This window comes from Vombatus ursinus, unplaced genomic scaffold (assembly GCF_900497805.2).
Source record: "Vombatus ursinus unplaced genomic scaffold, bare-nosed wombat genome assembly UNPS02014778.1, whole genome shotgun sequence".
In the NCBI taxonomy this organism is placed as follows: domain Eukaryota; kingdom Metazoa; phylum Chordata; class Mammalia; order Diprotodontia; family Vombatidae; genus Vombatus; species Vombatus ursinus.
The window spans coordinates 46664777-46690293 of NW_020954556.1; the positions used below are offsets into that span (position 1 = coordinate 46664777).

The 25517-nt window shown below is 38.8% G+C and overlaps 1 protein-coding gene across 2 annotated transcripts in view; it reads left to right on the forward strand.

The window, feature by feature from the left end:
• STPG4 (sperm-tail PG-rich repeat containing 4) overlaps positions 1 to 25517 on the forward strand; it is a 42092-nt gene that overhangs the window by 9153 nt on the left and 7422 nt on the right. For both annotated transcript variants that reach the window (XM_027865385.1, XM_027865386.1), the window contains exons 2-5: positions 602 to 661; positions 3584 to 3844; positions 9352 to 9416; positions 9660 to 9714. In XM_027865385.1, coding sequence (XP_027721186.1) covers positions 602 to 661; positions 3584 to 3844; positions 9352 to 9416; positions 9660 to 9714 — 441 coding nt within the window. The remainder of the gene's footprint in view (positions 1 to 601; positions 662 to 3583; positions 3845 to 9351; positions 9417 to 9659; positions 9715 to 25517) is intronic.

Below are 25517 nucleotides of genomic sequence, written 5' to 3' on the forward strand. Positions count from 1 at the left end.
CTCCCCCAAATGTCCTTCTATCTATTTTGCCTATGCCCACGTGTGTAGGGGGTGTCTAACTGAGCTATGTAGTAAGCTCCTTGAGAGTAGAGACTGTTTCCCTTCTGTCTTTCTACCCTCCAACAGTGCCCAGCACATAGTAGGTGCTTTGTAAATGGTTGTTGATTATTCAGACCATAATCATCTCAGCTATGAACATAATTGTAATACCACCTTGTGTTTATACAGCTGCTTTCTTCCTAAGAATCCAAAGCATTCTCATAGTTAAGATTTCCTTCTGTCCTCACAGCATCCCCTTGCCATAGAAACAGTGGCAAGGTAAATTATCTAAATTTGACCAATGTAAATTTTAAGACAAAAAAAAATTTAAGATAAAAAGCAAAGTGTAAGCAAGTATTTCTTTCAAGGAAAAATTTTTTATGTAGTCTTGATTTTGATATAAAGATTAAAAGTAACTTTGGGGAGATTATTGTTTTGGTGAAGATATTAATTTGTTTAAATAAGTACATTTTGTAAATTATACCTAACTTGAGAGAATAATTCCCCAAATACATTTTTACATTTATATATATGTATATAACTAATCTGTTTTTATTATTAGAAAGTAAGAATTAAAGAACCAACAGATCAAAGAGAAATGTGGTGGCGGACAACATTAAAAGTATGTGTATTTCAATTTTTCCTTATTTTTTCTTTTTGTATAGAAACTGCATGAAAGGAGGAACTTCACACCTATCAGTCATATTATAAACTCATCATTTCAGTAAAACCGTAGGAATTAGAAATATAATTTAAATTTTTCATATAAAACCCTGAAAAGTAAAACAAATCAGGATTAGAGAAATCACCATGACCTCCAAAAATGTTATCCCGGTGCTTGATATTTGGGGGTACCAGGTGGCTAGAAAGGGAGAGGTTTCAGGGATCCCAGAAATAGTAGTAGAAAAGCCAACTCATTTCACTCTCTCAGAACACCTGGCCTCCCCTCCACACTGGCTTCAATGTTATTTCCTCTCTACAAATCCCTCAATGACACCATTTAGTCTCCTTCCCTAGAATTCAAAGGAGGCCCTGAAAGTTTTTAAGCTTGGTGGTAGTGTCCCCTAGGAAATGGTATTTAAAAGCAGACTGGTTTGGTGGGGACCTAGCTGACAGGATGCAATGCAGTGAGGCAGCCAGATTTAAATACGAGATAGGGGTTAAGAAGGGAGAAAAATGGGGAAAGACCTTGGGAGATGGCAACAGAACTTTACGAGTCAAAGCCTGAAGAAAGTGGGGAGATCGGTATTATGTATTGTGGCATTAATTTGTACTAATAATATATATATATATATGTTTTTAAAGAAAAGCTTTTGCAGCAGCTAGGTGGTGCAGTGGATAGAGCTCCGACCTTGGAGTCAGGAGGTCCAGAGTTCAAATCCAGCCTCAGATGCTTAATACTTACTAGCTATGTGACCTTGGGCAAGTCACTTAACCCCAATTGCTTCACCCAAAAAAAAAAAAAAAAAGAGGGAGAGAGAAGCTTTCAACAACAGCTGGATTATTAGAGGGATCATCTCTAAAGAAAGTATAAGGAATTGGCTGCTAATGAATTTTTTTACTGCATGAAAGAGAATTTTGATTCCTTAATTTTAGGACTGGCTTCTAGATACAAAATATTTGTGAAGACTGGCTTTACAACATATTAAAATGACAATGCTTCCAGATCATAATATAACCAAAAAAAGATGGAAGTAGGGTTTAGAGTATTTTGCCTTTGGTTTTGTTCATATCTTGTTGTATGGTCTTTACAATTTTTTCAGATTATTTTAGACATTGTTAACAGTCTGTTCCCAGTACACCAAGGACGTGTCATTTTGTTGGCTAAAGGTTACCACCCGGGGCTTAGTGAATTTAAGTGCCTTGCCCATGATCACAGCTAATAAGGGTTAGAGGTGAGGTTTGAATGCAGGTCTCCCCTACTCCAAAACCAGTCCCCATCTTCTCCTACTAGATAGTGTCCTTAAGGGTCAGTTTGGGTAAACATAGGAGTTCCCTCTAGAGAGCCAAGAGCCCTGGATTGCAGAAACAATCCCCACCTCTCCTTCACTTCACCTACCTGACTTTGGAGAAAAAGGGTCCGCTGGGACAAAGGTTTCTTATGCTGGACCTACAAACATGGAGGTAGAGTTGCCATACCTTTCCATCATCTACTGTTCATGTGAAGACAAATACATAACTAGAAATGGTTGACACTTACAGGTCTCCTCTGCTCATTCCCCTGGAGAGGGCACAAGTGTAATGTGGAGAATAGTTTGTCAGCCGTAGAATGTGGGGGTATCAGAGGGCACAGTGTAGGGCAGGATAGAGTGGGATAGGGAGGGGGCAGATGGATGGCACAGTGGATAGAGAACTGGGTCTGGAGTCAGGAAGACGAATTCATTCCAGCCTCAGACACTACTATGTGACCCTGAGCAAGTTACTTAACCTCTATTTGCCTCAGTTCTTCATCTGTAAAATGGGGACATACTGTAGAAGGAAATGGCAAGAAACCCCCATGGATTTGTCTGTGGGGTTACAAAGAGTCGAACAGGACTGAGGGGCCAAACAAAAACAAGGGACGTGGGAAAGATGGAACTGATATGGATCGGTATGAGAGAGCTATAGTAGGTTTGAACAGTGGTCAAGGAAAGAAATCTTTGGGCTTAGGCAACCTACCAATCAGAATCCAAGGGATGCTTAGTGAAGCAACAGGAAAATAGATTGTCATGTTCTTCGTAGTAGCAATAATAATGTTGACTTTAATAAGCTCTGAACAAAAGGTGGAAAGGGGGAGGAAGGTATGAATAAGGTACATACAAGCCTTAGTTCAGGGCAGAGGGAGAATCTGCTGGGCTTGTCTTATGGTCAAGATGGGATAAGCAGAATTAGTCAATAAGCACTTATTTAGTGTTTGATATATGCCAGGGGCTGTACAAAGTGCCTAGAATACAAATAAAGGCAAAAACACATTTCAAGGAGGGGGAAACAAAATGCAAATAATGAGGCCCATACAAGATGTGTAAAAAAAGTTTATGGAAGGCAATCTGAGAGGGAAAGCATTTGGGGCTAGGGGAGCCAGGTAGGACCCCCTACAGAAGGTGGCTTTGGAACCAGTCCTGAAGGAAGCCAGGGAGGTAGCCCTCGATGATTTTAGAGGGGTGGAGCATTTTTATTTGCTCACCAGCCACAGTCAGCTCTGCCCCAAGACCCACTCCCATGTTAAGTAGATGAATTCCCCCATTGTTGGGGAGGGAGCTCAGGGGGGTCGTTAGCCCTGGACTGGTGGCAGGGGTGGAGGGGAAGGAGTGCCAGGGCAGATGGCCAGTCTCTCCTCCTACCTGATGGTCACAGTACGGTTTGGTGGAGTATTGGATTCCAGCGATGCTAATGCTAAAGCTTTTTTGCAACGAGTATGTCAGAAATAAAATAATCAGAGTCTAGCCACCCTCAAAGTCTAGTTGTAGCAAGAGCGTTTGGATTATATCACAGTGTTTCATTAAAGCACTCATTAGAAGTGAAGAAAGATGCAGATGATCTCAGAATCAATGTTGCTTTTCAACAGGAAACTCCAGTACCAGGTACCTACACAGTGCGAGACTTTCTGGAAGAATCCCGTTTAAACCCAGTGAACAGTACATACAATTTTAAAAATGAAGGTAGAACCAAAGTCTCTTTTGTGGAATCGAGGAGGGATACAACACTGCCCGATATACCCGAGTACGTGCCTCCTAACTTCATTGACCTAATCAGTAAGCAGATGGCTTCTTACTCATTCAAAGACACCCCAAGGCAAAACCCCAGCATGCTGTGTCTCAAAGATCAGGTAAAACTCTATCAATGCATTATCTCTTGTTTGTGAGATTTGAGGTAATCATGTTCTTTAGAAATCAAGCTTTTAATTTTTGTTTCCTTTTTTAAACTTCATTACCCGGGGTGGCTCTCCGAGGAGGCAAATAGGGAGGTCTATATACGCATTAGCAAAGGTATTAACATGAATTAATTAATTATTAAGAACAAAAGGTATGAATAAAAATATGATTAAGAGATTTTTTTAAAAGAAGTCAAGCAGTTAGTATCTGTTTGCAAATACAGTATGATCAGCGTGAATATCCCCTTGGGGCTCCGCTGTTGAAATTTCCTTTGACCATTTTGGTCATGGAAGGCTACAGGCTCTCTTAATTCTATATAAATAAATAGAGGGCTTCTTTCTGGCCCCTTAATAACTTCGACTCAGAAGAGCCAGGTTCACTGAATAAAGTTTCCGATTGTTTTAAAGCTAATTTGGAAACCCTCTTATTTTAAACAATTGCTTCTATATTAAAAAAAATTATTTCTATTGTTAAGTGCCTGCATCAATCAGCCTGATCATAACAGTGCCTTGTTTTCCTTTGTTTTTAAAGAATTATCATGTGTTGTATAATCTGGTAGAAGTGAGGCCTGGCCTGACAGCCATTGGGGAAAGAAAGAAACCTGTATTAAACACCTACCATGTGCCAGGCACAGTGCTAAGCACTTAGGAATATTATCTCAGGAAGGTCAGAGTCTCATCCCAAATGACTTCATTCATAATTTTGAATACCTACTAGATGGCCTAACTATAGAACCTGTGGTTTTTCCCCTGTACCAAATAGGTGGATCCAGTTGTCTTTTCAATTTATTTTTCAGAAAGGATTTGTCATTTTATATCCATTTTATATCATTCAAATATAGCTTAAAAAAAATCAGGAAAACACATGTAGTTATTTTACCTGACAAATACACACACACACACACACACACACACACAGATTTTTCATAATGCTTAAAGCTTTGCAAATCATTTTTCATACATTCATTCATACATACATATATACATACATACATACATACATACATCTTATTTCATACAACCCAATGAGGTACGTACTCTTATTATCTCCATTTTACAGAAGATGAAACTGAGGCTAAAAGGAGATAAAGTGACCTCCCCAAGGTCACACACGATAGTATCTAAGATAGAATTTGAACTCAGGTTTTCCTAAGTTCCAAACCTAACACTCAAGCCATTGCCCCACACTGCCTCCTCCTCAGTAGATCCATCAAAGACCTTCACCAAAGCCCTAGTTTGATGGTTCATTTTGGCTTTGAAGGTGTCCCTTGGTTCTCTAGAGCAGGGGGGTCAAACTCAAATAAAAATTGGGGCCACTGAATCATCATAAATCCCTGAGGGCTGCAGACCTACTTAGAAAACTTCTGTTCTGGAGGCTTTGGCAGGGCCAAGTTCTATGATCTGAGAACCCTCTTAGCTAAACCCAGAGAGACTCCACACCAGAGTGTTAGCCACCACATGACTGAGTTTTTTTTTTTAATCACAGCATCGCTACTTCTTAGTAAAAACTCTAAAGGGGTTTATATTAGGTGATATGTATTAGATATGTGTTAGGTGGGGGAATGCGAATACTGATGAAATCACAGAGCCTTAAAATATTGAAGTATTATATAATGGGGGTGGAGCTTTTTAGATATTCAGCTTATAACCTTTTCCCCCCATACATAAACAAGTGAATATTTTGGCTTTGTTAGCAGAACTCAAAAGAAATAATAACTTGAGTTAAGGTGAACATTTATAATTGAAAAACTCAGGGTTCATAATAACTAAAGAAGTTTGCATGAGCGTTACCAATTAAATCTCAGATCAGTCAGTCAATAAACATTTATTAAGCACCTACTATGTGCCAGGAACTGTGCTAAGTGGTGGGATACAAAAAGAGGCAAAAGACAATCCCTGCCTTCCAGGAGCTTACAATCTAATCAAATGTTCATTCTATGTAATTACTAGAGAATCTAGATCGGGGAATGTATTTATTTTATTTTATTTTTAATTTAATTTAATATTTTTATCATTTTATTATACTGTATATATTTATTTTATATTTATTATGTTATTTATACTTTTGTATATAAAATTATATATTATATATAGATATTTAGCAAAACATATAAAATGTATTTTTATATAATTTATTAATACAAATTGGAGAAAAACAAATGACAAACACAAAATACTTGAAATATCATTATTGCAGGGATAGCTAGGTGGCACAGTAGATATAGTACCAGCCTTGGAGTCAGGAGGACCTGAATTCAAATCCGGCCTCACACATAGAACACTCACTAGCTGTGTGACTCTGGGCAAGTCACTTAATCCCAATTGCCTCACCAAAAAAAAAAAAAGAATCATTGCAAGCAAAGCATGGTGGTACACACCTGTAATACCAGCTCCTGGATAGGCCTAGGCTGTTGGATCACTTGATTTGGATTTCTGAGCTACAGTAGGGCTAAAGCCATTGGGGTGTCCGCACTAAGTCAGTCCAATACCAATATGGTGGGTCTCCAGGAGCTGGGAGCAACAAGGCTTCCTAAGGAAAGACAAACCAGGTCAGGTGGGAAACAGAGCAAGTCAAAGCTTCCATGCCCATCAGCAGTGAGATCGAGAATGGGGGGGGGGGGCTGGAGCACTTCCAGCATGCCTGACTTAGGAGACCCAGTCTCAAAAAAATAAAAATAAAAATAAAAGAAAGGAAAAAAAAATTATGTCATAATGTCATATTGAGTCTACTAATTGAAATTCAGGGTTGTGAAAAAGTAACTCCCCTTTGCATTGCGAATTCACGTGTGTGATGACGTGTAGGCAACATTCAGCAACTCGTTCTCCTTCCTATTTGAGTCTGTATCACTTCCTACAGCCTCCCCTCTCCTTCTGTAAGCTTAGTGTCTTTCCTCTGTGATGGTTATCTTTGAAATCTTTCTAAAGCTTGGTCTGGGGAGATACTTTTTCTTGGTTGTAGTCACTCAAATCATGATCTACTTCAGCGGCACTTGGGTTTAAGATTGAACTATTGGGCCATGGTTTAAACCTCTCCACATCTTTCCACTTAATGTTAAATAGCTTTTTGTCTTAAATTTTTAGGCATTGTCATTGGGTCATTAAGACTCTCCTATTTGCTGAATGGAATTTATTATTAAATTATCTATTTATTCATTCATTATTTAATTATTTATTATTTAATTTTGTGCCTCAACGATCTGGACTCAGCTCTTTGAGTCACACAGACTATCTTTCGATGTAAGGGACAGCTTGAGTGATCCTTCCTGCTCCAGCCAGGGCTGAGTTCTGAAATGGCTTCTTAACTTTCTGTGGATGCCTGCTTGTTCCCTGAACCGCCATCCTGTCTTCCACCCAGTTGTCATTTCTTTTTCTTTTTTGGCTAGGTGATGGGGTTAAGTGACTTGCCCAGGGTCACACAGCTAGTAAGTGTCAAGTGTCTGAGGCCAGATTTGAACTCAGGTCCTCCTGACTCCAAGGCTGGAGCTCTATCCGCTGCGCCACCTAGCTGCTCCCACAGTTGTCACTTCTTTCAGGTCCACGATGGAACAGGAAGCAGTCTTCATAGCTCCTCTCTGAGCCTCAGGTTGCCACTCTGTTTTGAGTTTTTTGTGCCCGCAAACACAAAATATTTGACATATCATAATGGAAAACCCAGTGTGGCACGTGCCTATTATAATCCTTGCTTCTGGGAAGACTGAGGCTGGAGAATTCTTTATCCTACAGTGCCTGACACCTAGTAGGCACTTTATTCAATACTTGTTGATTATTCGATTACTAGGTTGTCAGCTCCTTGAGGGCTGGGATCGGGTCTTATCTCTGTCTAGCATAGTGCATTTCCTACAATAAGTAGGTGCTGAATAGATAAATGATTGTTAGATAGACATTATTCCAAAGCACCTCTACAGCTATGCCTCTCCTGTATTCATATAAACCCAAGGTGATGTCAGACCCTAAGGTCTGTGAACACAATGAACATTACTTCATTAGTTATCTAGGTTAATAACTAATTCTGTTATGCTTTATTTATGATGCTTGGTTATAGCAAGACCTCTAGGCATCTGCTGTAAAACCTGATTAGAAACATTAATTAGCTGAGACAGAGTGTTTCTGTGTTCTGCACTGCCCAATTCCTTATTGGACTATAGAAACCTAATTGTGATAGGAAGAATTCTACAGGAGAAGCCTTTTCAGGAAAATCCCATGCCAAAGCAGGAAGTTAATACATACAGTTAACAGTCACACATACTGAAAATGTGACCATGATGCATAGGGAGATGGTCTCTGCACTAAGGCTTTGGACTGCTCAATGCACCATGAAAAAAGAAGGAAACAAAACCATTTTTGCAGCCAATGCCAAATAAAAGAGCTGAGGTGTCAGATGCTCTAAGGAGCCCCAGCCTTCTTGATCAGTTTTGGCATGTTGCCTAAAGCCCTGGCCCATATTTCAGGGCATTTCCATGATGCTTCATTCCAAAACTCTAATATGGATTGCTGACTGTACATGATCAAACAGTTGCTTTATCTTTAAGGTTCAGTGTTTTAACTCTTAATTATAGCCACAACAAATGTTTCTTTGGAGTTTGTAATATCAAGAAAATACTAAGCCAGAACAATGGTGCAGCTATGCCTTTTAAAATCAAAATTACATTTAAAAAGCAAAATTTAAAATTAATTCATATTTACTCTGATCATCATTGCCACTGCAAAATCTGCATCTGGAGCCAGAAATGCATATCACTTTATAAAGAGCAGCTATGTGGTAACTAGGGTAATATGGACAATGCTAGCACATGTATGAAAACCTGATTTAGAAGGGAAAAAAACACTTTAGGGGATAATTTTTAACTTTAGAAGATAATTGACCAAAGAATCTCTTTAATAATAGAACCTTTAGTACACTTAAAGTATGGCTTATTTTCCAATAATTTTATATATGTGTAACCTTTTATGATTCTCAAGGACACATGATTTCGAGAAATGCAGTAGACTTCAATTGAATGACCACAAAGAGGAAATATAATGTAGTGGATAGACTTATAGGCTTTGAACTGGGAAGAACCAGATTCAGTTCCTGCCTCTAGCTAATGGCAGTGGCCAAATCACTTAACTTTTCTTAGCATCAGATTTGGAGGCTTCTTTGCTGTTCTGCAGAGACTCTTGTGATGTGAATTAGTGAAGGGAGTTCCCATACTGATAAAAATACAGATTATTAGTGACATGAAACAGTATTTTAGACATCTGTCTTTGAATATGTGGTTTGAAAAAGTTAAACACAGCTTTCTTACACTGCTGAAATAGAGAAGTAATTCTATATGAATTATGATCTTGAGATAAAAGATTACAAATGACAACAAAATGACTTTAAGACCTGTGTGAATCTATTATTATTATATTATAATATCATCTGTTATAACTATGTTATTATTATTAGAGTGTTGTTAATCTATGTCCATGTCTTGTAGAAAATTGATGTTTCACCAGGGCAATATAATATTGTTTCAGCACCAGTTCCCAAGTTCCTTGCCAGGTAATCATTATTTATTATCATTAAATTAATTATTTAATTTATGTAATTCCCCTTTACAAACTCCTTAAGAACAATTATAATAGTCTTAAATTTTCATTTATGCCAAGCATAATATTTCTTCAACCTTTACTATAATAATATGAAGGAATTCTAATAATTCTCAAAAGATAGAAATTAATAAAATGTTAGCTAAAAGAAAAATAGGTTTAAAAAATGACATGTTGCATTTTTTTTTAAATACAGGCACCATGTGTTCCGTTCTACAGTTCAAAGGTTTCCAACATATTATTTTCTTCCAGTAAGTACATTGTCGATAACTATTAATTCTTGATTTTAAAAAGAGGGACACTTGGTTTCCAACATTCTAGCTGATCCTTTTGAGACATTGTCATAGGAGGCTAGAACTGAAAGGGACCTTGAATCTAGCCCAACACCTTCATTTTATATTTGAAGAAACTTGAGTCCCCTTGAAGGTAGATGACCTGCCCAAAGACACCCAACCAGTAAATGGCAGAACTGGGTAGTCAAGATCGGTTTCCTCACTTCCAATTCAGTGCTATTTAAAGAAAAATACTTTGCCAATGAAGTAAATAGCAAATGGATGCTACTCTTTGATTTAATGCTGAAAATAAATTGAAGATTTTATAAATCTTGAATCATTTGTAGCAAATTATGAGGTTAAGCAGAAAAGACTACTCAGGAAATAAGCAAGAATGCCTGGTTTCTTCCCTCTTAGGAGTTTAAAAATGCTTTTTTTGTCTCTTAAAATTCCCACTTCTGTTAGTGAATTGTGGATAAAATAGACAGGTTCTCTGGAAGATGAATAAGGATATGTAAAAAAATTAATATTCATATCATAGCTCCAATAGAGGAATGAGAAGAGGAGATTATAACGTTAATAAAGCTGTGCTTTTTCTCATGGGGGGGAGTGATATATTTATCTGAATATGTATGATCTATTAGAACATCCAGGTGAAGGATAGAACAGATGTGATGAAAAGAATTTGAATTCCAAGTCAGGTAAAGAGAAAGAACATGGTTGCTTTAAATAGGACCAGATCTCTTAGGATGAGCTTTATCATAGAGCACTGAAAGAAATTGCATAAGTCATCATAGAACCACTCCTGGGGATCTTTGAGAAATGATGGATATGGTGAGGAGGGACTGAGCAGTTAAATCCATGATCACTTGATCTCCTCCCCACCCCATACACACACACACACACACACACACACACACACACACACACACATACTTAGTGAAATTATAGAAGGTAAGGGACAAGTAAAAGAGACACAAGGAGGTTTGATGAAATGAAAGAATGTAAGGGGCAGGTCAGAGAGATAAAGTTCAGTCAGATTTGATGGAATTATAGGGTGTTTCTTGCAATTGGTGGTGGTGGTAGTGGTGGTCCTTGGTGGAGGACCAATGACATCGCTGCTGGCCACTGATTAGCTGGGGCAGCTGGGTGGCACAGTGGATAAAGTGCCAGACCTGGAGTGGGAAAGACTCATCTTCCTGAGTTCAAATCTGACCTCAGACACTTACTAGCTCTGTGACCCTGGGCAAGTCACTTCACCCCATTTGGCTCAGTTTCCTCATCTGTAAAATGAACTGGAGAAGGAAATGGAAAACCGCTCCAGGATCTTTTCCAAGAAAACACCAAATGGGGTCACAAAAAGTTGGACATGACCGAAAGGACTGAACAACAGCAAAAGCCACTGACTGCCTATACCCCGTTGGCCTTTTAAAAAAAGCATGGCAGGGACAACTAGATGGTGCAGTAGATAGAGCACCGCCCTTAGAGTCAGGAGGACCTGAGTTCAAATTTGACCTCAGACACTTGACACTTACTAGCTGTGTGACCCTGGGCAAGTCACAACCCCAATTGCTTAACGAAAAAAAAACAAACACAAAAAGCAATACACTCTCTAGGGAGTCAATTGAGGCAGGAGATATCTCTAAGAGTATGAGCTCTGGGAGTGGAGAAGACAGACAGCTATTGAAAAATCTAGCTCTTGAGAGGGAATCATCTTTCACTTCTTAGGAAGGAAGAGACTTCTCTATCCTCTCTTCTGTCCCACATCATCCATGACATCTTGTACCATCAGGAAGAAAGGAACACAGCCATCAGAGATGCTACCCCCAGAGGATGTCATGAGAAAGGGGCCTTAGAACATCAGAAGCATGAGTTGGCATGGCCTCGTGTGTTCCCCAGTTGTGTATCTCTCTGCTAGTGTACCCTGTGTGTTTGCTCATTCTGTGTGCATCTCAAGCTTATGGGGGGTGAGTGGGGTTAATATTTTGTGGCTACTTGTCCCTATGTTGTTATCTTGGTAAATGCCTTTTCAGTCCACTGAACAGACCCACAGAATACCCTCATACACGCTTGAGCTCCAGCCACATGGGACGGCTGGCTGTTCCATGACCTGGCTTTGCATGTCTGTTGCTTCTGGGCATTTGTATAGGCCTTCTTAGCCATACCTGGAATATACTCCCTCCCGATCTCTGCCTGTTTAAATCCTTGTCTTTTCTCCAAGGCTCAGCTCAGATGCCACCACTTCCTCCATGATGCCCTTCCTTGCTCTTCGCAGCTAGGAGTTCACTTTCTCTCAAATTTCCTTGGAGTACTTTGTCTGTCTCTCTCCTTTGTCCTTATTACATTCTACCTGGTAGCACATGTGTTGTACCCCACCTCAATTAGATGGTAAGCTTCTTAAGGACAGAGGCTATATCACTTTTCAATTTCATATTCCCCACCACCTGACAGAGTACATTACACATAATAAGTGCTTAATAAATGTATTTGAGTTGATTTCATTTGTTGGAAGCAATTTGTAAACTGAAAAACACTATATAAATTATAAGTTGTTATTGTTTTTATTATAATGTACTTTCAGAAATAGAATTGCAGTTGAATAGGATCCCAAAGTTACCTTGAAGGCACAATTCAATAGTGTTTGTGTATTCATGGGCAAAAAATAAAAAAAAAAATCCATAAGCACAAAGTTGTTTTTCTTTTTTAAAATGGGACATATTTTTCTCCAAGTATTCCAATTCTTTTGATCCAATTTGTCCTAAATATAAAGTAGTATAATGAGAGAATTGACTTGTTGCATTCCCACCCCTACCTGGTCATTTAAACTGCACGATTTATAACCTTGTGTGGACGTGGTCAGGCTGATATCTGAATAGAGACATGCTTGCTATTTTGCTTGTCTCCACAAAAAGACCTCCATGTACCCATCAGCTGCGCTGTAGGATTTGCTGAAGCATAAATATTACTTTTATACTTCCTTGTAGACCTGGGAAAAAGATACTCAAAACCCAGTTCCCAACACTTCTCACTCTCTCATTCATGCGTGTGGGGGAAAAAAAATCCATCATTGTTTATTTGAAGGGATGGCATGCAGCTGCAACAGATTGTTGTTGGTTCGTTCTTGAAGGGTATTCCTTTAGAGTGATAAAATAGATGTTAACTCTGAATCTGAAAATCCTCTAGGTTCTCCTTTGTGTCTCTGCGACCAGGACCCTCAGAGGTAGAAAATCCATTTATTTACTAGTTTGTAAATAGCCTCTTTATAATACAGTTGCTATGCTATTTAGTTCATAAATGTGCAACAAGATTTTATTAGGTACAATCAGTGCTTTGGTTGTTGGTTACTGGTTGGAAAATGGTCTCTCATTCCTTGTGTTGAAGCCCTCCCTTTGATGCATACTGTCTAGGTGACCCTGGAGAAGTTGCTTATCTTCTCAACGCTCAGGGCTCAGGGCAGCTCTCTAAGACTTTAAGTTTATTTAAAAAAAAAAAAAAAAAGATGCCAAACTGCTTTGTTAGAGGGACTTTCCTCATTTGGAATTCTTGTTTGGTTGTGTCTGACTCTTTGTGACCCCATTGGGGTTTTGTTGGCAAAGATACTAGATTGGTTTGCCATTTCCTTCCTTTTTTTTTTTTTTTTGGTTAGGCAATGGGGTTAAGTGACTCACCCATGGTCACACAGCTATAAATGTCAAGTGTCTGAGGCTGGATTTGAACTCAGGTCCTCCTGACTCCAGGGTTGGTGCTCTATCCACTGCGCCACCTAGCTGCTCTGCCATTTCCTTTTCCAGCTCTCTTTATAGATGAAGAAAATGAGGCACATAGGGTTGAGTGACTCGCCCAGGGACACACAACTGGTGTGACTGGTATCTAAAGTCAAATTTGAACTCGGGTCTTCCTGACCAGGCCCAGGCCCTATCCACTGTGCCACCTAGCTGCCCATCTAGGGGTTCCCTGTAACATAAATGAAATTGCTGGTCCAATTCCTATCCCTATCTCTAATTGCTGTTTATTGCTGTCACAGGTATGCAAAGTAGGGAATTATGAAACCAAAGTTTGAAAAAAACTAGCTGATAAGCTGGAAACAATGTTTGTCGTCACTTTGGGGTTTGTGAAGTTAGCCCTTCAGATTCAGACCCTGGTTTTTCTCCTCATTAGCATCATGGCTGCTACTAGGGGAACCATGGTAGCTGGCTTAGGCTGTGTGAGCCAATATGGCGGTCCTTACGGCACTTTGCCCCTTTCTTATGGACTGTCATAGTATATACATGCCTTTTCTCTTCTACAATATAGTGAGCCATTTGGGCAAATGACCCATTTCTTATTTGTCTTGTGAGGTAGGACGATAGTGTGGATGTATCAAAAGATCTGAGTTCAAATCTTGGCTCTGACAATAGCTGAATGACCTTAGACAAGTCACTTAACCTTTCTGATTATTAATTAACTTGACCTAAAACAGAGAAGCATGGGCACTCTTTACTTAACAAGATTGTTGTGAAGACCAAACAAGATAATATGTGTAAAGTATTCTGAAAATGGAAAACAATATATTAATGTAAACCATTACTCATATACCCCTCAGTGCCTAACATGTCACCTGGCACATCATAGGCATCTAATAAATATATCTTGAAATTAATTGAGAAAACATAGTTGAATCAATTCTTTTTTTCATAGAAACCCTTCATAGTCCTTAAATGAACAAGATCAGCAGGAAATTCTCTTCTCTGCTCCATTAAGTTATGTTCCTTTCCTTGTGGGACTCGAGGGTAGATTCAGCCTTTGTGCACCTCTCGAGGCTCAACCTGTGAATGTGATGGATGAAAAATAGTTCTCCCATCTTGTGTAAGTCGCTCTTGTTCACTCTGTGATTAGAACTCAGCTGTGTGTGAAGGTGCTTCAGAGAATTTATTCATCATTTTTGCTGAGCCTAGTTGTCATGACTGTTACTCTTCCAGTTACTTATTAAGAACAAGATAGTAAATGTGTGACATTCTTGATGGGGAGGGGAGCAAAACCTTAGGATTAAAAACTCCTTTAGTCATATACAATAAATTTGTAATGTGGGGTTCCATATGTTTCACAATACTGTGTTTTTTAGAAATATATGAAAAACTAGTACTAAGGAGGACAGAATTAGATAAACAGAAAAAAGTTTGTATATAGCTATAAATGGGTTTCATTTGATTTTTTTACTTGATAACATTTATAAAGTTTTTTAAATTTTAAAAAGAATGTTTAAAATACATAATTTTTTTTAGTTGTTTAGAAACTAGATATGAGGCCTGCAATGTCCACTGTGAATTTAAACTGAGTAAAATCTAATAATGTGAAAGACAGATAATGTAAGTCCAGTAGAGTGTAAACTATTTAAGGGAAGGATCAGTTTCATTTGTGTGTATGTATGTGTGTGTTCATGCATGCACATGTGCACATAATCTAGCACCCAGCACAGTGACTAATACATAGTAGGCACTAAGCAAATATTTGTTGAGTTAAATAACTCATTTCACTTATCCATTAACAAAATGGCAGCAAAGTTCCATGAGAAGAAAAAGCTGTCAAAATGGATTCACTTGATCAGTTTAAAACTAAATAGAAACCTAGTTATTTTCCTTCCCTTTATGTCAGAACATGGCAGCGCTCTCCGTGAGAGTTCTTAAATCATGGCAGGTCATAGAGGGCTTTGGGGCTCTCATCACCTTCCAAAAAGAGGCAGTCCAGTTAGATCATGTAGAAGTAGCTAGCCATGAGTTCTTTTTTTTTTTTTCATTTATAAAAATTATGTATTTTAAACATTCTTTTTAAAATTGAGTTCCAAATTCTGTCTCCCTCAGCCTTTGCGAAGGCAAGCGATATATCAATTATACATGTGAAATTATGTAAAACATATTTCTCTATTAGCCATGTCATAAAAAAAGCAAGAGAATTAAAAAGTATAAAAATATACTTCAACTTACACTAAGTTTGTTAGTTCTGTCTCTGGAGGTGGACAACATTTTTCATTATGAGTCCTCTGGAATTGTGTTAGATCATTTTCTTAGGCAGAGTCACTAACTCATTCATAGTTGATTGTGCGATCATCATTAAAATATTGCTGTTGCTGTATTCAAGACCTCCTGGATCTGCTTAACTCTGCATTCATTCATATAGGTCTTCCCAGGTTTTGCCAAAACTATCCCCCTCATTTCTTAGAGCACAATAGTATTCCATCAGAATCATATGCAACCACTTCTTCAAGCCATTCAGCAGTTGATGGACATCCCCTCAAATTTCAATTCTTTGCCACCACAAAAAGACCCACTATAAATATTTCTGTATATATGTCTTTTGCCTTTTTCTTTGATCTGTTTGGGATAAAGACCTAATAGTGATATTGCTGTGTCAAGGAGTATGAACAATTTCATAGCACAGTTTTGAGCACAGTTCCAAATTGTTCTCCAGAATGTCTGGACCAGTTCTGAATTGTGCATTAATGTCCCTATTTTTCCACACATTCTCCAGAATGTCATTTTCCTTTTCTGTCATGTTGGCCAATCTGAGGTAATGTGACATATTACCTCAAAGCTGTTTTCGTTTGCATTTCTCTAATCAATAGTGATTTAGAGTACTTTTTCATTATTATTGATAGCTTTGATTTCTTCATCGAAAACTCTGTTTCCTTAACCATAATGGGAATCTTTTTCATTTTTTCATGTGTGTCACTGATTAGATGACAAGGCATTTGGCTACCATGAGAAGGTCCTAGTTAATCCCGCTGTTTACCTGCACTTCAATGAATTTCTTCCCTTTGACATTCAGAGCACTGTAGCCATGACTTCTTATAGGATCATAGGACTCAGATCTGGAAGAAACTTTGAGATCATCTCATCCAACTCCTTGTTTTACAGATTCAGGAAACCAAGAGCCATTTGAGGTTAAGTGACTTACCCAAGGTCACATAGGTAGTGAGTAGCAAAAATGGGTTTCAAATCCTGGTCTCTGACTCCCATTCATTTGCCTATTTCTTCTTTAACCTGACCATTGTACAACAATGAAATGTTGCAAATTAACACTATTGATATCATTGACTGATACAATGACAAGATAACAATACGTTTTGGGGATGGAACACCTGTCTCAGGGGAAGTGATATAGGAACTCTTTGCAGGAGAGGGTGGTGGTAGCGAGCTATGTGACTTCCCTAACCTCTCCACCCACACTCCCTAGACTGAAGTTTTTTCCTTCCCAGTCAGACCAGCACAGCCACCTTCATCTTATATTACCAGAAAAAAAAAAAGTGTGCTGGGGAATGCAAATTAATTTTAATATCAGTGAAAGCAAAACATAATTAGGAAGGCAAATCTCAGGCCCAAAATATCCCATAATGTATTACAAAGCCAAATGAAACAATTTCTGGATTATTTGCCATTCCGAATGAGCCGTATTAAGGCTCTACTCTTCTAAAGTGGATAATTGAAAGTTGACAATATTTGGAGTAAGTGGAGATGGATTACTTGACCTTTCAAGGATCGTTCCAGTTTGATTATTATAAATGAAAACACCTGAGGATGAAGTATGAATAATTCAGCAGGAAGAAGGAGAATTTTAGAATGATTACCCAGTGGGTAGGTCTAGACTGAGTTGCATTTATATGTTTATATGTACATATACATATAAATGCAACTATGTATGTAAAAGTAGATCATTCTAAAATTCTCTTATATCAATATAAGATAGATCATTCCAAAATTTTCATATAAATATGAGATATATATGCTCATATACATGTATATGTATATGTGTATATATTCATGTATGTATATATATATGTATATTACACACAATAAGCCAACAAAGAAAAAAATATATTTTAAAATGGAGACAATCTTCTTGTTAAGGTTGGTATGTCTTATGAGAAACCTACTATCTCAGACCCTGCAGAAGAGTAGTAGGGGGTATCATGACTCTTTGCCAATAGATGATCCTTTAAAGTCCGTTTGTAGGCAATTAGAAATGCTTAAAAATACCAAAGGTCTTAAGGAGGTCAGAAATATACTAGTGACATTTTAAAAATGTGTATGGCTGCAATCAAATTATAAAAACCATCCTGACAGTTAATGCCAACACAGGAAATAACCAGATGGTAATTGTGTGAAAAAAGTTTTAGTTTTAAATTCCTAATTGTGTTTTTGACAGGAGCAAATGCAAACATCTTGTTATTAATATAGCCTCATGAGTCTTGGTGCATACAGCTTGAAGTCTGATCAGATTTAATTACCAGCTATTGAATTTCCCGGTCCTGAGATCTTTGAAAAGAGAAAGAAAATTGAGTATGGCCTTTTTTTTTTAATTTTTTAAAAAGGAAAGTTGGTTTTAGTAACTTTGTTACTATACACAAAGAATGTAATGTCAAAGGTTTTGTTTTCTGATGGATTTTTTTCTCCAGGGTATAGAGGTAATCCCAAGAAATCATTTTTTGGCATAAATAAAAGAACAATATGATATAGTGGAAAAGATGCTGGGTTAGGAGTCATAAATTTGTGTTTTTTTTGTTTGTTTGTTTGAACATAGGTTCTGGCATTATCTTTCTGTGTGAGCTTAGGCAAGTCAGTTAACTTTCCAACTTCAATTTTCCCCATTGATAAAATGGAGTTGGGAAGTGCTGGAACTATCTTAGGATCCCTTCCAGCTATGAAGTTCTGCAATTGGCTGCGTCTAGTAGGATAGCCACGTTGTTGTTCGGTCATGTCTGACTCTTCTTGACCACAGACCGTAGCGCACCAATGCTGTCAATACTGTGCCAATACTGGGTTTTCTTGGCAAAGATACTGGAGTGACTTGCCATTTCCTTCTCCAGTGGATTAAGGCAAACAGAGGTTAAGTGACCTTCCCAGGGTCACACAGCTAGAGCAGTTGATTCCCATCATTGGCTAGAGTTAAACACTGAATACTCAAATACTGAACCATTGCTTCTATAGGTTCCTAAGAACTTCTGGTCACAGCATTGACATTAGTGCTTTCTGGAACAGCCTCATGCATAGATTGATGTATTTCCTTTGCCTTTTTCTAAATGTACCATGTTGTTGATTCATTAACATAGAACTCAACAGCCAACAGCATTGTAACTCAGAGCTGAATGAAGCTTATCTAACACTAGACGGCACTTCAGTGTGACTTAGGGGCCATTTTAAACAATGAAATCACAAACAAAAAGCACAAAAATGCAAAAACCATGACACTAAATAGACTGCAAAAACAATATTTGTTTATCGTATGAGATCTGATTTTTTTTTTTAAGTTTGAAATGAGTTTTGTTACCTAAAGTGTCCTGTGAACTCTGGCAAAGTCACAGTCTAGTTCTATGCAAAGAGTCCTACAAAAATCACCTGCTTGCTGCAGATCCCCTTGGCCAGGTAGCACCTAGTTTGACTTTAACTGGGAATATTCATGACAGGCCACTCAGATTTTATGTCCATGAATAAACTATAGTAGTAATCTCCAAATAATGCAAGTAATGAGGATTGAATCTGAAGCCAGATGTGAACTCAGGTCTTCCTAATTCTAGGTCCGCTTCTTTAACCACTATACCATCTAGCTCAAGCATCTTATTCCAAAACTGGTCGCCATCATTCTGCATAAACTAGCATTTGCTATTTAATAGATAGAAATGCTGATGTGATAAGGACAAGGAGCTCCTAGAGAAACATAATAGACTGAAAGGGGATCTGTGTGGATCCATTTAAGATGGAAACCATAGTGCAATGGAAGACCCTCCCTACTGGGGAAGATCTGCAATTGTTTCTTAGCTCCATGGGGGCATTTCCAACTTGTCATTATCAGGTTCTTCATCCTGACAGGACTTCTTAATGGTCTGTTAAGTGGGCATCAGAGGTGAAATTCATTTGATAATCTGGAGAACTTTGTTTTTTTTTTTAATATACCTGGATTTTCATAAGTGATTCATTGTGGAGACTAATGCAATATTGTGCCACAGGCTCCATCATCCTTCTTTGTGTGCCTGGTCCTGTACATACTTTTCTGAGAAGTGGACACATGCAAAAAAGAATGATATAGTAGGATTCACTTGCAGTCAAAAATGCATTTGATGGGTAGAGACACCATCTGGAGGGAGAGCCACTCCCTAGCACCACCACTCTGGCCTTAAGAACCTAGAACACCTTTAATTCACCTGACACCTCAATCAATGTTAGTTCCTCTGGGCATTTTTTTCAACAGATTTGACTTGACTCTCACCTATGCTCCCAGGTATAATGCATGGGCAACTGTACAATCAAGAAAAGTCAAGGTTGGGGACCTTCTGGATCATTTGTTCCAACAGATTAGAACTAATCTTCCAGCAGTGGGCACAGGGTGCCTATGTTCAGGCCCAGCTTTCCGTCCCTCAGGTAGACATGATGCTTGTAAAATAGTGTCAATTTATCCAGAGCTCCTCCAACACAAGAGGGGACAAGAAGGGACCTCAGTCTACAGAGCTAAGGCTTCCATGTTATTGATGGGGACTCAAAATGTCTCAAAATACCATGACAAAAAAAGGCTGGAAATTCGAGGATCAGATTGAGTTAGACCGTCGGCTGATTGTCTCCTATTCTGTTACTGATCTTCCTGGCCTGAATCTCCCCTCGTAGCCCCTTGGATTTTTGTACCCTAAGGATTCCTGGTTCTGGTCCTAACTAGTTAGCTGTATTTCAATACAGATCTTGTTCTCTGCCCCGCCCCCATCCCCGGTGATTGCCCTTTGCCCAATAGGGCAGTAGAGGTGCTTCCCTAATTAGGCAATATTCCCTGGGGTGAGGGGAGGGGAATATAACATTACTTCACACCGTAGACTCATTTTGAATTTGCAGTCCATGAATGGCCCCCCTCCAGGTCCTTTTCATTTGAACAGTTGACGAGCTGCCCCTCCCTCAGATTAAATGACTAATGAAAGACTAGGATATCTTTTTGTTATACTGAGGTTTTTTTGATTTGGTTTTGGTTTTGGTAACGGAGGTGGTTTTTGTTTTTCTAACAGAATGGTCTTAAATAAGGTTGAGTTTCCTTAGTCTGGCATTTAGGGTTTTCTGCAGTCTCCCATTCCAGCTATATTTACCATTCCTGCCTTACCCCACTTCCTACTCCATCTAGACTTGATTAACTCACTAATCTCCAAACCAATCCTATCTCTTTGCGATCGCTTCCACTGGGCCCCTTACCTGGAATACCTTCCCATGTAAGTAAGTCCCTACACAGCTTTCAAAGCAATCTCAAGTTCAGACCCATAGTGGTGAACCTCCACGCTTATTGGCGAAAGAAATTCAATTCAGCCAACAAATATGTACCTACTCTGTGTCAAGCACTGATTCAAAGACAAAAACAGGAAACAATACCTTGAATTGCTACTAATTTGGTTTTATTATTCAACCTTGCCTTGCCTCTCCAAAGTGATCCTAAACTCTTTGAGGGCAGTGAAGGACTGTTTATTTTTCCAAAAGCCTAGCATACATAGCCTTGCAGGCATATGAGTGCAGTAAATAGATGTCTATTGTATTTGATTGAATGTATTTTGTTATAATAGAATTTTCCTGGACCTAGGTCTGGGACCAGCAGCCCCTACCCTCTGGGACTTTTCATGACAAAAGGAGTACAAAATGGAAGAGAATTCCTACTCTCAGACTTGATCATAACAAAGAGAACCTCAGAACTCATTGATAATTTGTTTGCTTCTGTACCAAATGGCATCAGCATAGGTCAATTAGTTTAATGAGTAAAACACACGGGCACCCTTCAAGCAATCAGAATGCAGCTGCCTTCCATATTTCCTTTTAAATTCAGAGCTGTACTTTATAGATTGGGTATTGGAGTCTATTATGTAAATCTCTGAGGATAAATATATAACCAAAGGCTGGCATGTCACTTGGTGTCCAATGTTTATAATGATGCTAGGCAAAAGTTCATTAGGGACTATGGTAAAATGATTAAGCCTTCTGTTGGTATGAGAGAAATAGACTGTATGCCTGCATTTTAAGCCAGGGTTGAGGTAGAGGAGTTATTCTGTTGCATTGGAGCTTTATTAAATGAGTCTTAAACTACTGTCTGATTCAGAGCAGAATCTCAGAGATTCCGCTTTGGAACATCTTTGTGGTCAATGTAGGGAAAGGCATTAGATCTAACTCCCTCCCCCCATCCCCACTCTCTTCAAAGGTGCCTTTACAGGAATCGTCACATCATCTTCATTCCTTCTACTCTCCTCAGAGGCTGAGAATAGAACTTGTTTGTGTAAAAATTAGTCACCGGTATTCAAGGTTAAATGCCTGCAACAAACTCCATTCACACACACGATTCCTCTCTTCCCAGTGAGCCTTCCCTTCTTAATCCTCTCTTCTCTTTTTCTCCAGCCTTTTCCTCCTGGAAATCCACATCTGTCTCTTTACCCATGAAGTAGTGTAGTGAATTAATATTATTCTCGATTAGATACTGAGTCAACATTTAAATCTTGAAATTTGAGAACATCCTTATCTAGTTAGTTCAGTTTGGGTGTGATCTTGCCTGAAGGCAGAGGGTGCAATAAATGATCTTTTGAAGAATTCACTTATCTCTAGGATTCTGTGACTCTGGGAAGATATGTGTTACTTCACAAGAGGTGGCATTTGTGTGTTATGACTGGTTTATCAGAAGCTAGCGTTTCAAGAAACACACTAAATGTCAGCAACCTCATCTAAGTAACATCTTCTGAGCCATCCTGAGTGACAGTTTCTGCTAATCAGTCACTCACTCAACAAACATTTATTAAACACCCATTATATTCCAGGTACTATGATAAGTGCTGGGGAGGTAAAAATGAAACAGGTTCTGCCCTCAAGCAAACTTACAATCTAGGGAGGAAAGGAGGGAAATGCCATATGCACATATAAATAAATATAAAATATTTACATATTAAATGCAAGGTAATTTTAGGGGAGGGATCAAGAAAAGTACGACATAGGAGGCAGTATTTGAGCTGAGCTCTGAAGAGCACCAGAGATTCTAAGAGGTGTCAGTGAGGAGGCAATGCATTCTAGGCATGGGACAAGAAATGATGGGAGATAGAATGTCATGTGTAAGGAATAGAAAGTAGAATATAGAATACGTGAAGGGCGGAGTAATGCATAATAAGTCTGGAAAGGTAGTCTAGAGCCCATCTTTGTGAAGGGCTTTGAATGCCAAACAGAGGCATGCTGTCTTTTATCTTAAAAGTAGGAGGGAGCCATGAGAGTTTATTGACTAGGGGAGAGATGAGGTCCGACTTGTTCTTTAGGAATATCCATCTGGCATCTAGGGGAGAATTATAGAGACGTGAAAGGGGTGAGGGAAGGGACTTAATTAGGAGGCAATTTGAAATAGTGTAGGTGAAAGCTAAGGTGGTGGCTGGGTGAGTGGAGAGGAGATAAATGTAAGAGATGCTGCCAGGGGTAAAATCAAGAAAGCTTGGAGACTGATTGGATATGAAGGATGAAGGAGAATCACTTGAGGATGCCCCACAGGTTGTCAACTTGAATAGCTGAAAGAATAACAGATGGACAGAGATTGGGAAGCTAGGAAAAGAGGGGTGGGCTTGAGAGGAAATCAGCAAACAAGTATTTATTAGGTGTTTCCTATGTGCAGGCACTGTGCCACAAAAGGTAATGAGTTCAGTTTAGGACATGTTGAATTTGAGATGACCCCAGGACATCCATTTCAAAATGTCCAGTAGGCAGTTGGTGATAACTAGAACTGGGGGCAGCTAGGTGGTGCAGTGAATAGAGTGCTAAACCTGAAATCAGAAGATTCATCTTCCTGAGTTCAAATCTGACCTCAGACACAACTAGCTGTGTGACCCTGAGCAAGTCACTTAACCCTCTTTACCTCAGTTCCTCATCTGTCAAATAAACTGGAGAAGGAAATGGCAAACCATTCCAGAATCTTTGCCAAGAAAACCCCAAATGGGGTCATGAAGAGTCAGACATGACTGAAATGACTGAACAACAACAACAGAGCTCAGGAGATGAATTGGGGCTAGACACATAGATCTGGGAGTCATCTTTGTAGAGATGGTCACTGAACCTGTGAGCAGGTGAAATCACTAACATGGAGTATGTAGAGAAAGAACAAGATCCGAATTGTAATACAACTGGCTAGATAGGACCAGAACCAGGAATCCTTAGGGTACAAGAATCCAAGGGGATATTACCCCATAATAATGGGGTGGGATATGCATGATAAACCAACAAAAGCGCCTTAAGAGGAGGTAGAGGAAGACCTGAGAAAGAGGAGCATAATGAAAACCTAGAGAGGAGAGGGCAGTCAAGAGAGAGGTTAAAAAGGATAATGACCAAGAAAAGGCTAATTGTGTGCACTCCTACCCCCAAACATCCATCTGAATGTTGGGATTCTTCTGTAGTTGCTCTTCCATGATTGTAGAATCACTGGTCTTCACTTTTAACAATAAACACGTTTGTTTGATTTTAAAAAAGTTTTATTGTTTCCTTTTTCTTTTTTTAAAATAGTTATAACTTGCTTTATTTTTAAAAATACATTTCATGAATGTTGTAAAGTCTGGAATTCCCTTGGCTGGGGAACCCGGTACCTCCCCCATAACCGTGGGGTGTTCTTTTTATACCAAAGAAAGAGGCCAAATATCTCCAGACTGATTAAAGGTAGTAGTTTAATCATCATTATGAATATTTACAAATAGGGGCAATCTTCAGTCTGGGGCAGCAGCCAGAGAGTTCTGTGGATCCCTGCCAAAGAACCCCCAAAATCAGACAATTATAGAAATCAGACAAAGGCAGGAGGAGCTAGAGTGCGTCACTACTGATTGGTGGATATTTTTGGTTTTCTGCTTAGTAATGAGCTTGGGAGTGAAGCCAATGTTATGCCCAAATATAAGTTTATGTATCAATCATGTCCTGGTCACGTACAGGTCACAATATTCTTTTTTTGGCTTTCATAGGTCATAGTATCTTAAGTTATGACTCAGTGTCTAAAGTATAATTCAGTATCAAAGTTATGATTATAAACAGGTCACCACGTCCGGGCTTCTTCTACCTTTCACAGAGTTCAAGTTTTTATGGCTTTTCACTTATTTCTGTATTTTATGGCTTTTTCCCAGTCAGGACCCCACAGATGTCTTTTTCTTTGGATCACAGTCATTTTCTACTCCACTCCATATTGAACCCTCCCTTGTGACAAAGAAAAACAAGTAGAAACACCTGATACTCAAACTTTATCTGACCTGTAGTCTCCCCACCTCTCTTCTATGAGGAAGTGCATTTAATGACCTCTTCTCTAGGGCCTTCAGTGGTCTTTCAAGTCTTTTGTGTTTATATCACAGCTATTTCTGGAAATACTCTGCCTCTCGAGCCCACCATCTTCACCACATTGAGCCTTCCACTTAACAAAGAACAAGAGATAAGCAAATCCAACCCAAAGGGCAACAGCCTTTGCTAGCACAGGCTGCATTCACGTCTGTAGCCTCTTACTTCTCTGCAGAAAGGAGAGAGGTGTGTTTCACTGTTTCTTTTCACTATAATTCAACAAATCCATTCATTTGCCAGTTTGTTCCTCTATTCCCCAATGAATGGGCACCCACTTTTTTTCTGGTTTCCTATTACCAAAAAAAACTTTGCCATGAATATTTGTGCATTTACGGTTTGACATGTTTTATTTTACCTTTCCTTTAGCTGCATAAGACTACATATTATCTTGGGTCTCTGTCCAGTTTCATAAATGGTCCTTCTTAATCACTGTAAGGGACAAATAGAGGTGTTTGGGATGTCAAGGAG